General features: G+C 35.1%; 1 protein-coding gene across 1 annotated transcript in view; it reads right to left on the bottom strand.

The window, feature by feature from the left end:
• TMPRSS15 (transmembrane serine protease 15) overlaps window positions 1–18,564 on the bottom strand; it is a 111,824-nt gene that overhangs the window by 84,799 nt on the left and 8,461 nt on the right. Inside the window, exons 4-7 of the mRNA XM_002927997.1 lie at window positions 15,107–15,258; window positions 12,561–12,605; window positions 10,955–10,990; window positions 3,602–3,733 (exon numbers count right to left, since the gene is read on the bottom strand). Coding sequence (XP_002928043.1) covers window positions 3,602–3,733; window positions 10,955–10,990; window positions 12,561–12,605; window positions 15,107–15,258 — 365 coding nt within the window. The remainder of the gene's footprint in view (window positions 1–3,601; window positions 3,734–10,954; window positions 10,991–12,560; window positions 12,606–15,106; window positions 15,259–18,564) is intronic.

Below are 18,564 nucleotides of genomic sequence, written 5' to 3'. Positions count from 1 at the left end.
TAAAAATGGAGTCTTGTGACTGATCCAGGCCATTTAACTATTGTAGAAGTAATTGTATTTATTTCCAGATGTGATTTCTAAAAAAACCCTCTGTGACGTTCTTTCCCTGTCTGTCTGTGGGTTGCAAAGGATCTGGGGGGGGGGGCGTCTAGGGACACAGGGGACTGTTAAGGAGCTGGCATCCTGCATGCCTACACAGAGCGCAGCTCCTGGCCCTCTTTCTTGGACAACGACAAGATAAGCAAACAGTTATTGTCTTAAGTTGCTAAGATTTTTATCATAGTGTTTAGCTTATCCTAAAAAAATATGACCAATTTTTCTAGTTGTCTACGAAGTTGCGGAGTTTAGGTGGGTTGGAGAATCTGCACATCAGGTTCTGCTCTAAGGGCCCCTGGGGAATTCTTGCACGTGAGGATAAAAGTATTCTTTGTTTAAAACAAATGTTTAAAGATTTTATTTATTTATTTGTCAGAGAGAGAGCAAGCAGGCAGGGGGAGAAACAGACTCCCTGTGGAACAAGGAGCCCTACTTGAGACTTGATTCCTGGACTCTGGGATCAGGACCTGAGCCAAAGGCAGATGCTTAATCAACTGAGCCACCCAGGAATCCCAAGGATCACAGTATTTAAGAAGAACATTCCTGAAGGCATTTAAAATAAAATTACAATAGGATTGAATTACTTATAATAGCAAAGTTCAGAATGCCAAAATATTATTATTTCAAGATATAGGCTTGTTCTAGGGGCTTTCTCATTCATTCTTTCATTTAATTTCGGGGTATTTCTGGAGAACTGAATTTTACGAAAGACAATGAGGCGGGATTGCCTTTCAGAAAGATAGATCTAACCCAGGCATAGATAAGTAGGATTACTGAGTGTTCAGGATTATAACTTTTCGACTGCATAGTGCTTTACAGTGCAGTCTGAGAAAAAATCCTGAATGGGAGATAAATGAGCCTGTCAAATAATATGAGCTCTCTGAATTGTTGCCTGTAATGGGCAACAATTAGGCTTTTAGAACCTACTGAGAGCTCCCTCTGCTGGCTGAATATTTACTAGTGGCGTTTTTACTTAGGTCCTTAAATTCTCCGGATGTAGAAAACAAATGTGATCTATGCCCATCCACCAAGGTCTATCGTGCACATATATAGAGGCATGCAAACAATCTATAGAGACAGTTGACAACTTCCAAATAGGTCTGCACATCGGTTTAAAGGCTGTGAGTCAGCATCTTTCCTTCTCATAGGTCAGCTAAAAAGTGAACTTTCCTGCTGATGCCATTCTAATCAGAAGAGAAAAACAATTTAAAGAAGTCTTGGTTCAGCTATAGTCAGCTATAAGTTGCGTAAAACCTAAATAACTAAAGGCTAAAAAAAGGAAGCTATGTGAGGAAGTCAACATTAATGAGACTCTATTAATAACACACACTAGAATTAGAGCTCACAGCTGGAGAAGAAAGAGAGAGAATGTGCGAGCGTGCGTGTGTGTGCATAAAGGTCAATTTCATATAGAAAAAACTCTTAATTTTTTTGTGAATGTAGATTAATGGACACAGCTTTCATGCAGAAATTATGCTACTAAAAGTTCAAGTTGGTGCTGAGGAGAAGTGCACTGGGCTTTTGGGCTCGCCATCACTAATGGTGAACGATGAATGAAACAACTTACAGGCCTGAATCCTAGCTGCACAAAGACAGATTAATTGATTGATTTGTCCACATTTATTCCACAAAGGCTTTACATTTATTTTCCAAGATAAATACAATGCTAATTTAAAAATACAAATAATGAAGAGAACACACAAAAATGAAAAATGAGGATCTGGAGACTTAAGAAAGTTAGTGACATGGATGGTTAGTTGAGACTAAGATTCAATGAACACAAACATCCGTGATATTGAAAACTAAAAATGCAGTTTGATTGTGTCTTTGAAGCAAATTTAAAGAATTAATTCAGTTCTAATACCGAGGCTCATTCCATCAATCCATACTGACTCAGAAAAAGAATTCATGGCCTTGTAACTTATTTTGGGACAACTCGTCACACTTACATGACATGTCTCTGGTCACTTTTGGAAATGCATTGCTATTACTTTACCATGAACATTATTAACTCCATGACAGTAAAGACATTTTCTGATTATTCAACTCATCTTACATATTCCTCCCCACTTAAGTTTATCGATCATCGTTAAATAAGCGTACGGCTATGTGTCTAACTTTGGCATGCATTATTCTTTCTGAAATATTAAGCAATCTCACCCTTATTACCTCATGATGGCACACTTGTATCATATTCTCCCTGAAAAGATTTTGGAAACTGCCTGAAAACCATAGCAAAAAAGAATGCTCTTTTTTCTTCGTTGAATAACTTAGTTATATAAAATAGATTAAAAAATATTCTGTAGCCTGCACTTTCTTCCAATATGCTCTGAGTGCACTTCAAAGTATGTAGATAAACTTTGAAGGTTTGAATTTCATCAAAGAACATTTGAATTGGGATTGCTTCGTAGAAGCCTCTTTAGTCAAGTTGCCTTTTTTTGAGTTGGTCCTGGAAAACAGGCCAACTGCCTGTCTTTAAAAGTAAGTACCAAGTGGTTAGGTAACTTTTCAAGCTCTGGTTGGAGCAGTCATCTTCAATTGATATCAAGCTAGAAGTGCAAAGTGTAGCAAATAATAGAAGAGCAAACTGTAACTACTACCTTTATACATTTCAGGAACTAATTGTGCTCATGGTCAATTTTAAGACTGATCATAAACCACACCAAAAAATTGCTCAATTCATGCTCTCTGTTTAATTCTTTAAGAACAAATTATAAGTTAGAGTTATTCAAATAGTTCTTTACCTTGCTTATCAATCTATATTTACAGTTATGTGATAATCTTTCATATATATGTTACCCAACTATAAGATGAAGTAAGTCAAAGAGTAAATATGTTTAAATCACTTAGAGTCATGCTTGGCATAGAGTATTACTTAAGTGTGAAATAATAATAATAATAATTGATAATAATAATATTAACTCCTAAACAGATGCCAAAATTTACAAATAAAGCATGGATATTTTATTCATGAGACAAGATCTTATTCATAACTGGTTTCTCTGATTCACACAACTACAACTCAAGCACACTTTTTTGTCTATTTGTTGTTTTATGTCAAAAGCAACAATCAAAATTAAGGAGTGGCAATTACTGAGTGAGGGGCCATTGAAATGGCAAAAAAAAAAAGATTGATATTATGGTGTAACTGTGAAAAAACATGAAAAAGCATTCAAATTCATAATAGTTTGGAGTAGTTTAATAAAGGGTGAAAAACCATGACATTCTCTTCCTTCACTTATGACTGACATTAATCACAGCATTCTTTCCATAGCCATCAAATAGAATTCTACTTAATTAATGTTTAAAATTGCATAATATAGTTTACAAAAACATTAATACAATTATTTTTTAGGTTCTGTATTAAATTATAATCATGGCTATTGGGATATCTTATTCGCCAGTAGTTTCTGGCATCTCAGGGTGTGTGTGTGTGTGTGTGTGTTGACAGCGAGAGAGGATGAAAAGGCAGTGGCTAGAGAGAATGTGGGGGGGAATAACTTACCACAAGTATTATTGTCTTCATCAGAACCATCTGGACAGTTTAATTCTCCATCACAAAATAAATCAATTGCTACACACTTTAGAGCATCAGCGCAAGGACTCAAACCAGGCGGGCATTCTATTGAGACATTTCCTTTAGAAAAAAAAGATTGATTTTATGTTTCTTGCATAGTTAACTTAATTTCCAACCGTATGTACAATGTTTGGATATCTATTATACATTTTTTTCATTTAGGTCTTTACTCGCAAGCATTTATTTCAACTTCCAATGTAAATTTTATTTCATTTAATTAGTCATTTGTAAAAGTTTAGAATTTTAAATTTTGAGAAGATATGTATTTCTTCATCAGTGTTAAATATGAATGTTTACTTTGTTGATTTTAACCCTGATAAATCAATACTACAGTTCGGACATTTAGCTCCGAGTGTTTACACCTTCTAGGGCTGCTTACATGTGTTCGGTGGGGCAATTTATTAGAATGTTTTTCACATCATTGCAGTATCTAGTAATCACTTCGTTTACTTATAAACTTATTATTTGAAAATAAGGGGGCTGAAGTCAAGGTATGCATTCTGCAGAGCAAAATTTGTCAGCAAAAGCCATTTTACAGTAGAATAAAACACTTAAAATGCCCAGTGCCTGGCTACATTGAGCAGTGGAGAAACCCAGTCACTATTTCCATTCAATATTTCTTTGCTTCTTGGGTCAGAGATTCTTAGTGGGAAAGACGCAAACATTCCCCTGGAGAATTCTATACCATACTCTGACCAGAATCTGATCAACTTGCTCTTCTCAGCCTGTCTTGTCCTTCACCTGCTCTTCTTCTTCATGCCTACATACAGAGATGCACCAAGAAACACATTTTACTTCTAGAAATTAACTTGGAAAATTTAAGTGCAAGTCTTGAAAATGGCATATTCTGCACTGCACTGCCATCTGCTGGGTTTTAAAAGTATATTTGATTCTGAAATTCCTCCCTGTGTTCCATGAAATTAATTGGGAAAATAAAAGTGCTTGTGTCAATTAATTTACTAAGGTAATACCTAATTAGGAACATTTATGGACAGGGTCACTGGACATATAGTCAACTAAATTAGATTTTTATAATTGGCTCTAATTAAAATGAATATAAACCATTGGGAAATTCATGGATCACCTAATGTCTAAAATAGGACATGATAAAGATCAGAGCCATTCCTAAAGGACAGACCACCCCCATTTAAGATAATAAAAAAAAAAAGAGTTATAAAACCGGTATTGAATAAACCCAAAAACATATTACAGCTGTTGATATAGAAGAGATACTTATCAAGAGTCCTTCACCATTGAATCCCTAATCCATTAAAGGCATAGTGTTGATAGTATTCCATAAATGCTTGCTAAATAAATAACAAAAAGCATTATTCTAGAGGGTCCATGTCTTGTTTTAACAGCAGTTAATAGAATTCTAAGTATTCATCATTTAAAAAAAGAGATTTGGGGATATAGCGAGGAAGATGTATGATGTTGTCTATCCTAATGCTTCTCATGGGAACTCCACTTCAAGATGCTTCACCTGTCTGTCTGTCTGTCTGTTGCCTACTGAACTCTACAGATTGAATCTCAAAAAACACACTTGCAAGTGGTACCAACTGGGATCTTTTGATCTCATTAATGATCATTTATTCACTCCACTAGTATTTATTGTCTATTTATTTGTGTCGAACATTTTTAAGGAATGGAGATAAAAGGATGAATAAGACCGAGCCTCTATTCTCATGAAGCTTGGAGTTTGGTGAAAGACTAGTTCATTAACTAATTTTTTTAAAGAGGTATTAAAAAAATACTATAGGAACACCAAGGATTAGGCAATTAGTCTTCTTTTGAGGCAGAAACTGAAAACATCTTCATACAAGCTAGGTTTTGAAGGATGCTAAGAAATGTACCAGGAAGAGCGATGTATGCAATGCATACATGGTGATGTGACAAGAGCACATCTCTACACAGAAAACAGAGGAGTATAACTTACCTGGATGGTAGGATGTTTGCGAAGGCCGTGGCAGGAAGGGAGTTTGGTGTCAGGTGTAGGCAAACTTTTTTATTTTTGTAAAATGTGAGAAATATTTTTTCTGTAGGCGATGGCATTGAAAGTTCTTATCTGTATGTGTGGTAAGATCAGTCCGTGTTTTGTTAAGGCAACTCGGGGACCAAGTGGAGAATCATGTAGAATAAAGAGACAAGCTAAGAAACTGTTTTTATGGTCAAGGTGAAAGTGGATAAGGATTGGAACTCTGACTGGCTCTTATTAGCTGATAAGGGTTGGAACTTCGCACTAGTAGAAGAGGTGGGGCATGGACTCAATTGTTATTTTACAAGTAGAAAAGATGAGTTTTAGTGACTAGATGTGCCCCTAACCAAAGGGGGCTGGAAAGGAGAACGCTAAGAATGATACCTGTGCTTTTGGAGTGGCCAGTTGAATTATCCATGGCAATTAATCATGATGATAATTCTAAGAGGAACCCTTGGTGGGATTACAATATGATTCCAATTTGAAGTATTTTGATGTAAAGGTGGAAATATGAGGTACCCCAGTTTGGGCTGCACTCTAAACAGTTTTCAGCTGCCTTAGTCCATGAAGAAAGAGAAGTTCTTCATATTGAAACCAATATGGAAAATACAATTGTGACATTAGCACAATACATCTGGGGATTTTATCCGATTGCATTTTTACCTTGTCTTCTGTTTTCCTTTCATCTCCTTACATACACATATATGATGGCAATTTCCAACAAACCATCCATCGAAACATTACCTGTTATGGAAATTAGCCAGATGCCGGTTTTTAAAAAATGACCTGCCACTCTTAAAACTAGTTCTTCAACTTGTGTATTACTTTCTGTGCCATTTCATTCCTTAATTCTTGCTCTGGTATTTCTCTTTCTCTAAGAAGTCTGTACTACACTTCTCAATAAGTAATTTCTAGGAAAGTAGTTAAGTAATTGTATTTAAAGAAATGTGCAGAGAGAGCATAATATTTGGTTTTCTTTATCAGAAGCTGAACAAGTTGCCTGAATATTATTTACTGTTACCTTGAGTAGGGAAAAAAGGTGTGCATGTATTTTTATGTCTATGTGGTATTTTATCTTCAGGATATTAATTCTTTGGCGTTTTGTGAAAACCTACCAGGAAGTTACTATTATTTGGGATTCTGTAAATGGAAGGTTTTAGTTATCCATTTATATTTGTACCATAAAGGATTCAGTATAAACTCAATGTGATTGCTCCAGAATGATCCGAAGTCACAACAGTTTTTGGCGATTTGTGGTGAGGAAACCATGGTGCTTATTTTGTGCAGGTCCTGTGCTAGGCATTGGAGAGGATAAAAAGACAGAAATCCATTTTTCTTTCCCCTTCGAAAACAGTTACAAAGAGCATTCCCTACAAGATAATAATTTGCAAATCACGTTTTGGAAATCTTACATTTTTATTTTTCCCATTATTCAAATGGAAATAATAATGCTTGGTGGACAAAGCTGTTTGAGACACATTAAGCCCTAAATCCTTATAGCATACCTAGCAGTGAAAGTGGCATCTGAATCCGTGAATGCCTGCCTTTAAAGGCTGTTTATTCCTCTACACTGTATTGGAAAAATAAATATTGCCTTACAGAAATTCTTATCAACTTTGATATAACTAATTTCATCTTATTTTAGTTGGCTGGTCAATCCAAATGAAATTACGGTGGAAAGATCTTGAACAGTTCTGATGTCATGTGCATAGGGATGTTTTAAAGTAGACGAGTGTGCTTAGCAATATACATGCTGTTCTCTCAAATGCAGAGAAAGAAAAATAAAGTTACAAAGCATTTGGTGTTGGATAAAGTCTCTGTGTCTTAGTCCTTGGGCAATTGAACTGAAGAGTATAATTCTACCTTCGCTTCTCTTGACCCAATTTAATGTTCTTCACTAAATCAGCCGATTCTTTTTCTTCAATCCCCAAGCCCCTCCATATGGTAGTATTGGAGCAAGATTGCATTTTGTATGAAATTGAGAAAGCCCACAATAGTGAAACTTTTGTTTTTCTGCAATCACTGCCTACATAGGAAATAACAAAAGACTAGAACAAGCTATATTCTAGAAATCCTTCAAGCATTTGAACGATTGCCCAAAACAGCCCCTCTTGGCACCCTGTAGCAGCCAAGAAATCAATCAGGGTAATTTAACCCTGGTCCCCATCTCCCTCCTCTAGTGTTCCAAACGGGTTAATAAAACTTTACAGTAATTGGCAACAAAGGCGGTTGAACAATAGGACATAATCCTCATGGACTTTGTACCCGCTATCATACAAAAATTCTTTTTGGCAGAATTTATAATAGTACTAATGCCAGGTATATGATGCATGCCTTTGTTGATTTTTCTCAAACTCTGTCTTCCAGGCATATAAAGATGAGAATAAACTTAACATCCCTGAAAGGCATATTGGTAATAAATTACTGCTTGGAAACTGCGGTTTTCAAGTTTAATTGCCTTGTTCCCCCCTATAAATCTATAGTATCTCGCTGTAGGAGAGGAGAAAATGGGAAGGAAGACTGGGGACTCATGCATCCAGTAAAAGAGGAAATACGAGCTATTGCCACTTCCTTACCTTATTATAATTCTTTGAGGACTGATTAAGGTAATTCAATACAGTGTCCAATAAAAAGAAAGCTTCAAAAATGGAGTGTTTTGGGTCAAATAAATGATCAGATTTAAATGAGCATCACCAAGTACAATTATCTTGTTTTTTTTTTTTTAAGATTATTTATTTATTTATTTATTTGACAGAGAGAGAGAGACAGCAGCGAGAGAGAGAACACAAGCAGGGGGAGTGGGAGAGGAAGAAGCAGGCTCCCAGCAGAGGATCCTGATGTGGGGCTCGATCCCGGGACTCCGGGATCATGCCCTGAGCCAAAGGCAGACGCTTAACAGCTGAGCCACGCAGGTGCCCCGTGCAATTATCTTGTTTTAACCTTAGTTCCATTTTTGAACTATTCTTAAAAAAAAAATTCAACTGTTTTTTTTTTTCTTCCTAAGTCAGAAAGGAGAAGGAAGAAGGAATCTAACTTTGTGACTGTCACGAATTGAGACAGTATAGTGGTCTCTTCATTATCTCTCTTTTAATTCTCATGATCATTCTCTAAGATATATAATTTAATCTAAAGTTAAAAAAGACTAGGCGGCTTGCCAAACACCACATATAGAGTAATTGGTGGAATTAGTTAATGATGGATTTGCTTATGCTTTTTCAATAATAGAGAATTGTGTGTTGTTTTTTGGTCTTCAATTTACATATCAAATGCCTAAAGTGTGAAAGATAGGGCTAACTGTGTACTGATCCCATCCCTGTAGCTTACATGTAGGAAAGGAGATTTTTGCTTCACTTCCAATGAGAGCAAAGTATGGGTGAACTACCACTCATGCTCTTTGTCCCCCATTCACCATCTCCTTTGGCCGGAGGAAATTGGCATAAAATTCAGCCACTTCTTACATTTTTGACAAGTTTGTCCTCAGGAGAGTAAGGAAGAAACACTGACTTTTTAAGCCTAAGACTTTCTTGCTTTCACAGTAATTCCCCCCCCCCATCTAAATCATTCTACATATTTCTCTTAGAGCATTTTATACACCTGAGATGTCTTCAGTACTGTGGTTTGTATGAATCACTCAATGAATCAACAGACAAATAGAAAACAGGTTCTAATTTGGATACTTGTTGCTGACTTAAAAGTTTGAGAAAGATATTTCTCAAAATATGTTAAAATTACTTTTTCAGCTTTTTTTTTTAAACTGAAGGAATCAGCCATTATCAATCCTAAAAGCATTTTTTTGAAAGTGTGTTCATGCTGTAAATAATTTTCCACATTGGAGAGGAGACTGTGGGGTCAAGAATAGTTTTATTTTTTAGTATCCTGGATTGCTGTGTGGGTTAACACCCGAACGCAACTCCAGGCAGCATTTTCCTACCGTAAGCAGTCTGTGGATTTGGAGGTGTGATAGATTGGTTCATAAAGGATTTTGATTAATGATTTCTGTATCCCTGTTGTTTTCAAACATCACGCCAACCATTTTATTCAAGAATTATTAAGTCTTACTCAGAAGGGCATGTCTAGTTTTACAAATGTTCTTTCCTTGAATGCATATAACATTTGATATGGATTCTAATAACAAAAATGGCAGTATTAATTTAGGAGCTGAAGATCTATACGATATTGCCTTTATGGAGTTTATCTGAAGAGATGAGGGACACACCCAGGTCATTCAACATGAAGATTAAATTAGGACCAGAAAAGGCAATTTAGTTGACAAGCAGATAGACAAAAGTGCAGTAGACAATTACTAGGAATCCAGAGAAATTGACACATCAAAGATACATCCTGAAAGTTAGCACAAAGTAGCCACTATAGCCAAACTGTGGGAGGAGTCGAAATGCCCTTTAACAGACGAATGTTAAAGATGTGGTCCATATATACAATGGAATGTTACTCAGCCATCAGAAAGGAGGAATACCCACCATTAGCATCAACATGGATGGAACTGGAGGGGATTATGCTAAATGAAGTAAGTCAAGCAGAGAAAGACAATTATCAAATGGTTTCACTCATATGTGGATGCACGGAGGACCATAGGGGAAGGGAGGGAAAACTGAAGGGGGAGAAATCAGAGAGGGAGATGAACCATAAGAGACTATGGACTCTGGGAAAAAAACTGAGGGTTTCAGAGGGGAGGGAAGTGGGGGATGGGTTAGCCCAGTGATGTGTATTAAGGAGGGCACATGTTGTAATGAGCACTGGGTTTTATACGCAAATAATGAATCATGGAACACTACATTAAAAACTAATGAAGTACTATATGGTGACTAACATAACATAATAGTAATAAAAAAAAAGTAGCCTCTTAATGAAAACTTGTTGAATGAATGAATTCAAGGCTACTTTGGTGCTGGTTTGGCTACGCATATCGTGTTGAGAGAGCAAGCATTTCTACCTTTCATGCAGACAGAATAATCAAAAAAAAAAAAAGCCCTTCACATCTGATGAAACCTACATCCCTTCTGGCAAACATTTTGATCCTATTGGTGGCATTCTTAGCAACAGATAATAACCAGGGTTCTAACAGAGGACTGGAGTGCAGTCAGCTAATCCAGGCATTAGCCTTAAATACATTGCTCACTTTTGGTGAAATCTTAGGCTTAAGCTGCAAACTTTTATGCTCCAATTTTCTTATCCATAAAATAGGAGTAATATTAACTGCTGTGTTAGCAGAGAATTCTTAAGACCCTAAAATAAAACATAAGTGAAAACTTTTTTTAAAAGGTATAAATAAAATTATTAATACTGACCTGGAGTTGACAGAGGACTGCTGGTTGTTAGCTTGCCTGCAAAAATAAATGGCATTAAGATAATTATTACCTTTTAAAAGGATTATTAGAACTCCATTGTATATTTTCTCTGTTTAATATTTAATCTGAGAGTTTTTAAAGTTACTGTGAATTATGGTTATTATTGGCTTAAGGATATGTCATTTGTANATTAGAACTCCATTGTATATTTTCTCTGTTTAATATTTAATCTGAGAGTTTTTAAAGTTACTGTGAATTATGATTATTATTGGCTTAAGGATATGTCATTTGTTCTGGATCTAAGAATAGATCTTTTATGTTTTCACTGATTTTTAGAATTGTAGAGCAGAGGTTTTTAGATTTTAAGTGATTTTTAATTTTCTAAGTAAAGAAGATGATGTTATTCGATTGTCAATAACTAAACACAAGGATTCATTAATTTCTTAGTGGCTGTGGACTTACATGTTCTAGGTTAATCTGATGTTATTTGAAATAGAAGCTTGGGTTATGCTTAGACCATGGGCTTTGGACTCCAAAGGAATTGCTTTTAATTCCCGATTCTGACACCTAATAGCTGTGTGACTCTGGGCACATTGCTTATTACTTACTTCTTTTTAAGTGGAAAAAATATTATGTCTCTACAGGATCATTCTGAGAATTAAATGAGGCAATGCTCATAAAATGTAGTCCTGACCCAAGTAGATACTTAAAAAAAATGTAGATCTTCCCAATATTATAAAAATGGTCATGATAATAGATAGTACCAAAAGTAATATCTTTATAGTTTTATAACAGTTTATACTTTTAGAAATCATTTATGTACAAATTTGATATTTGGAATGACTTTGAAATACTCAGAAAAATCTTATTATTTGCAATTTATGGGAAGCAGATTTTCAGAGGAGTAAAGAGATGCACCCAGTGTTTCTGGTAGTTGGCAGAGCCAGGATTAATGTTTAGGGCTCCTGATGCCAATTTAAATTATTTTCCTACAACATAATAATTTTACAGTTTGAGAGAGCTTGGGTTAATTTTAGAATTTTTTTATAATTTCCCGAAGCAAACTCTTTTGACAGTGGTGTGATCTTGGTGAGATAAAGTGAAGTTCTAAATTTTATGAGCCATAATAACCAATTGTAGTTAGAAAAATGGGCTAAGGAAATGCTGGAATAGAGCAAAGTTAACATTAAGTTTTAGATTCTCCTTTCTCAAGAAGGCAATACGTTCTGAAAGTCATCATTTGATTATCTTTCAATTTTTTTTTCTTTATTCCTGGTGACCTTACAAATGTTATGGATTCATCTCCAAGGGTTCAGGATTCAAGCCATATTTTAGGATGTTACATACTCACACATAAACACATTCACACACACCATACAAGTATACGAATGTAGGTAGAGCTTAAAATATGAAAGGAACATTGAAATTGGAAGTGTATATCCTTGGCACCATGAGCTACATTGCTCTTAACCAAATGTAAACTTCTTACATGTTAATATGAAGAATAAATGTCTCAGAAAAGGCTATGAAAAAAAAATCCTTTTGTAATGTCATGGAGTTTGATGATCACCAAGTTATATTTTTAAAAATGCCATTAAGTACTGACCTGAAGTTGTTACAGGACTTACTGTAGAGAAATTCTCCAAAGATGCTGGAATAAAGTTGATTTGAAGTTTGAGATTATGATATAAAGATATTACAAAACTGTGAGTGCAGTTTTAATATAATTCAAAGGGCATGCGATCTTTTAGAGTTCCCATTTTACACGAACTCATGCCGCATGTTTCTATCATTTTTTGGTTGCAATACATTTGATGGATTTCCAGAAGCTCTATGTTCTCTGTGTAAAACTTACCTATGCAAAAAGTTTGCTTTGTTTTTCTCATTTAAGAAATATCTATTCATCATAGTTATACAGGATAATTTATATTTAAGACAGCTAATATAACATTGCACACCAGGTCATGTTAAGCTTAGAACCAATGGTTTTGCACTGAAATATATGGAAGATGTCAAAATAATCTTGCACATAATAAGAGCTACTGAGAACAAACTCCTGTTTAAATATAAAGTGCTTTTCACAAAAAAGGTAAAAATTAGCTGTTTTCTTCACCTTTTAAAACGTTTAATTGTTTTAAAAATATCATGACAACTATGTAAGATATAAAGGAAACCAAACCTTATGAAAAACCCTCATCTAGTCAATTTGTTTTTATTCAAAACTGTGTTTATGATAAATATGTGAAGAATTATAGTCTCTTCTACAAACTAGTTTGTTTCAGTATTTCTTAATTTCTGCATTGTCTTCTTATTCCTATAAGATCTATAGCAGCTTCATAAATAATATATGGTGGTTTATTGATAAAAAAGATAATTAAATAAAGTTTATAAGATTTTTTCATTAAGATTTTAATATTTTATTTTTTTATTATATTTGATTTGGCTGTGAGCTATATAAAGATCCATAATATTCATGAAAATTTCATCCAATTTTAAATGCAAATTAAAAATTCACATGAGACAAATTTAACTTGGTAGCTAAAATTAAGCTTGGTAGCCTGTTTATGAATATGTCCTCACATAGTTCAGCAAATTAAATGTAACTTCAACGTGTGCAGCATATTCTTGAGATGATGTTGTGATATGGTTTCCTGCATCCATGATATTTATTCTAAGTTAACTCAAGGATATGCTTTCATTGAATAAATAAATATTTTTTAAAGACAACCCCCAAATAACCCAATGGTAGGGAGTCATGAAGATAGGTTTCAGCGTACCTGTTAATTCATTTGCCATTAAAGACCACCAGAAACTGATGCATACATCAACTAAGACAGTAAGAAACCAAGTTTCTGGAAGAAAGTGACTATGGAGAAAGTATCGATCCAGGCTGTTCAGAGATAAAACCATTGTAAACAAACGAGTGTAATGGATAAGTAAAGCACCTATTCTAACGTAAGGTAGTAGCTTTTAGCTCATTTGAATCAGACAAAGGTCCCAACAGTCTCTGCTCCAGCAGTTGTGCCAGAGCGAACCCACCCATCAGTAGAGGAGGCTCTTCAGAGAGTTAGCTGTCTTCTCACTAAACAGGTGCAACAGGATAGGACAGGAGACTCAATGAAAGAGGAAACTGTGCTGGATGAACCAATACCGTAAGGAAAAGCAGCTAGAGGTCTGCAACTTCAGATCTAGTACCGCACAATCAAAAACAAAACAAAAAACTTCAGCACGTTTTTATACATTTGATTTAGAGACAAACCTATACTGACCTCATTCTATAGTAAAAAAAAATAATAATAATAATAGTAAAATAAAATAATTAAAGCCCAAACTGCTTAAACGGGTGTTAGGCTATTTAAGCATGCCTTTATTCCACTTGATGTGGATATTTATATGTTGATTTGCTTTCTAAAGCCCAACAATCTCTAAATTCCAAAGCATACTTGGCTCTAAGATTTACAGATAAGGAATGATGGGCCTGGCAAATCAGTAGTATTGTTCTCAGCCAAAATGAAGACATAATGTAAATGTTGTTGAATTGAATTGAACAGACGATAACTAGAATGGAAAATTTAGAACAACCTAAGCATTGATAGACGTTATTATCCTGCTATTATTTTTTGATGCCTTACCTCTCTTTCCCTTTGACTTATTCTTATTTTAAAATTACTTATTTTAAAAATGAAGTTTTATTTTTTATTAATAAGTATCAGGGATGAATCAAACTCATTGACCTCTCTATTTTTCCCTCTCCTTTTTTTAAGTTCCAAATTAGAGAATGGGCTTGACATTTGACTGTGTAATTTAATAACCTCTACGACTATCAGAAAGTAATGAGTGTCACTTACTGTTGGAGGGTTCCTGCAAAGTCAAGGTGTGCTTGACAACACCAAGAATGTGATGAGACCCACAAACACTTATGTATGCCGATATTTTCAGAACCTTGTCCGATATTTTACAAACTTTTCCCGACTGATATTTTCCTTCAAATATGGTTTCTCGTATTTCGCATTTCTCATGTAAATGTGCTACCTCAGGCAATAAGACATGTTCCTAAAGTCAAGGACGATCCCACTGCTTCCCTGGTATATAGCTAGAATTTTAATTTCATAGCTTAATGATTCAAAGAAATCAAATAATGTTCACAGATACCTGTGATATCAATGCTGTTTAAATCAATATGGAAAGTGACCAGTTGGCTGGATTTATTTGCTTCAATGCCTCGAATCAGTTCTTCTTTTACATTTTCATCTGACACCCATTGGGCAAAGAAAAGGTCAAATATAACTATAATGCTGCCATTTCTGCAAAGCAAAAGATGATATAAGAGGAAAAAGTCAGCCTTCATCAAACGATTTGTGCTTAATTCATGTAAGATGTCTTTGAAATTCTCTATAGTTATCACCTTATTACACCTGTGTAGTAAACCTTGGTAGGTTATGTAAAATATTATCTTTATTTTACAGGTGGAAGAAAAAGAAATCGAAAGACTAAATGTTTCTCTAAGAACACAGACATACCCAGAACTGGAATCTGAGTTTTCTGCATTAGCATCTTAATCCTCAGGCCACGCTATTTCCCAGGGTTACCTGTGTCAAATTAAACACAATCACACGGTATAGTGATGTTTACTCTTAATTTACTGTTTTAAGGAAAGAAAAGTGTGGATCTGTAATTTTTCACAGATGATTTTTAAGTAGGGAGAAGTCTAAGAGAGTTTCACTGATTTCAGAGAAGTTTTCTATGTAGTTTATAAAGGTTTGATAGCAAGCTTAGAGCAATGAATCTATATCTACTTTTTCTTTTTTATTCTTAATATAAAATATTAAAACATGCCCTGATTTCAAGGGATAGAAAAAAGACACATACACTTGGGATGTTGGGGTAATTCAGTCAGTCTCATGGTCAAGAGCTGGGATTATTTTGCCTACATTATTTCTGTCCATAACATTAGAATTCAATTATATAGCCCAAATCATATTCCTTTTTATTTGCCTCCTGTCTTGAAGCATACAGTTAAAAAGTTTTCTTCATTGGTGATTTGTTTACAGTTTAAAGAAACATAAAAATGAACAATTTTTTGTCCCAAAAGGGATACTTGAAAGACTTTTGCTCTCCTGCTTACACTTCTGCTTGGCTTATGGTATTCTCTCAGGGTAAAACCACTTGGGAAACAAACTGTAGCCCTGATCTTCACTCTGCACCCTTCAGAAAGCTGGGGGATACTGAGTATACCTGGATCCTAAAGAGGAAAACTAGGGAGAATCAAACTGTGCACTGTATGTTTGCTGGTTCTGAAATTTGGGCAGTTACACTCATATCCTTGTGGTATCGGTAAGTAAATGAGATTCTTCAAGGACTTCATCACCTCTAAAAGCATTCTGTATTTACCTGTCCATACCACTATCTTAGTAGAGCTTAGAATATAGATATTTTTTTTCTCAAGGACTAGATATAGGATCAGAACATTCCTTGAAAATTGTAGTAAATCATCATCTCCTCTAGGTACGATATTCCTCTTTAATGTCTCTGCCACTGTAAAGGTTCACAGTTTAGCAGAGGTGATTCCTTTCCACATAGCTGGTTTTTAATTTTTTAAATGAACTGGCTTACTCTGATATAATAATTTCACACTTCACCTCTGTTAAATAGGTAAGTGTGAAAAGTTAGAATGTTTAACATTGCTTAAATCATAGTAACCAAATCTTGTCAATGAGAAGATTCCTTAGTAACTGTTTCATTCAGAGTTCCTCAAACTTACCCAAACATGGAACCACTTGCTGTCTTCAATAAAGATACATTTTGTCATATATTATTTTTTTTAATCTACTCTTCCACATTCATTAATTTTTCCATGCTGACTGATCCCTAATTTTATTTGAGAATAACTCTCCATTTTCTCAGGAAAGGTGATGTCTTCACTAACCATTCCTTATGTCAATGACAGTTTTATTCATTGACATATGACTGAGACTTGAGGAATGGAATCTGAGGGGACGCTGATGATAAACTTCAGGAAAGTTTGTCCATATATAACTGAGAAAGGCTCTTGTAGACTACTCTTCTTTGTTGAACATTATTATATGTACATGCAATTGCCGGGACTGCCACTTCCACCTTGGGACCATGAGACGAGCTATGGTTGACAAGCTAAAGATGGCATAGTGAAAGAAAGAAAGCACCCAAATTCCTGATTATGTGATTGTCATTGTACCATTGAATTAACCTCTGCTGAAATCGCCAGTTTCTTATGATGTCAGATGATAAGCACCTGGTAGTTGTGGCATTTTTAGTCATGTGCTCTGTTAATTGCAGTTTTAAAAATCCTAAGTGGCATACAACTCCCAGGCTTTATTCTGTATTTATTTAAAGAGAAGCTCCAGGAAAGGGAGATTACTCTATTTTTTGCACCTGGTATTGGCCAACATTATTATCTTAGCAATAAGGAGATTGAGGCTCAGACTAATGTAGGTAACTTTGCCCAGAGTTGTATTATATCTTATTACTATCAGAGGTAGGAATGAAATCCAGAGCCTCCATTTCCCAGATGCATTTTTACATAGTTACCATTTCCATACGCCCAACACTGTCACTATCAACACCATGGGAATTATTTGTCAAGAGGAAAGACAATACAACACATTTACTTAGATGCAGGTCCAGGTTTTTATCTTGCAGTGGTACCAGATTTTTATATCCAAAATAGATAGGGAAAACAACTAGTCGGGTTTTGGGGGAGGAAGGGACAGATATTTTTTCCCTCCATAATTTTGAAAGCTAGAATCTTCTCTTTTCTTTTCCTCTCTTTCTCCCTCTGCCTCTCTCCTTTCTTCTCTCTGACACTCTTCCCCCTCTCCTATTTCCTTTTCATCCCATCTCTCCCCTCTTCTCCTCCTCCCTCTTCTTCTAATTATGTCTCCTTAACTGCCCCTTGCCCCCAAATAGTTAAATCCACAAGATTAATTATGGACACGATTAAATACATTTTTCTGTCCTCATAACTACATTTTAATCTTAATCTTGTCCTTGGTTGCACAGTAGATTGTTTTAGTTCTGATAAAATCTCAGTTCATTCTTTCTTTTTAAAAAAGATTTATTTATTTCAGAGAGGGAGAGAGAAAGAGAGAGCACAAGCAGGGGTAGGGGCAGAGGGAGAGGGAGAGAAATCCTCCAGAGATTCCCCACTGTGTGCAGAAAGCCCTACAGAGGCTCCATCCCAGACCCTGAAATCATGACCTGAGCCGAAATAGAGTTGACCGCCTAACTAACTGAGCCACCCAGGTGCCCCTCAGTTATTTCTTTATGTAATTTCCACATGTTTAAATTGACTGAACACTTGCCTTTATTTTATTTGAGTTAGGGAGTGAAGAGGTAAGGTATTTTTGGTAGAGAAAGTACAACTCTGGAATTTTCCTTCACTGAATTGAAAGTAACTGGACTAGTTCATTCTCAGGCATAAAACATTTTGTATGAAAGATGTATCTTCTTAGTTGCAAATTATACATTGCATTTAATTATTTATACTTTGAAAGGATAAGAGTTTCATATTCTATATTCACATATGGTTTTATTTGTTTATTTACTTTTACAAATAACTTCTTCCTGTTTTT

Source organism: Ailuropoda melanoleuca, chromosome 1 (assembly GCF_002007445.2).
Source record: "Ailuropoda melanoleuca isolate Jingjing chromosome 1, ASM200744v2, whole genome shotgun sequence".
Taxonomy (NCBI): domain Eukaryota; kingdom Metazoa; phylum Chordata; class Mammalia; order Carnivora; family Ursidae; genus Ailuropoda; species Ailuropoda melanoleuca.
This window is presented reverse-complemented; position numbering and strand designations above follow the sequence as displayed.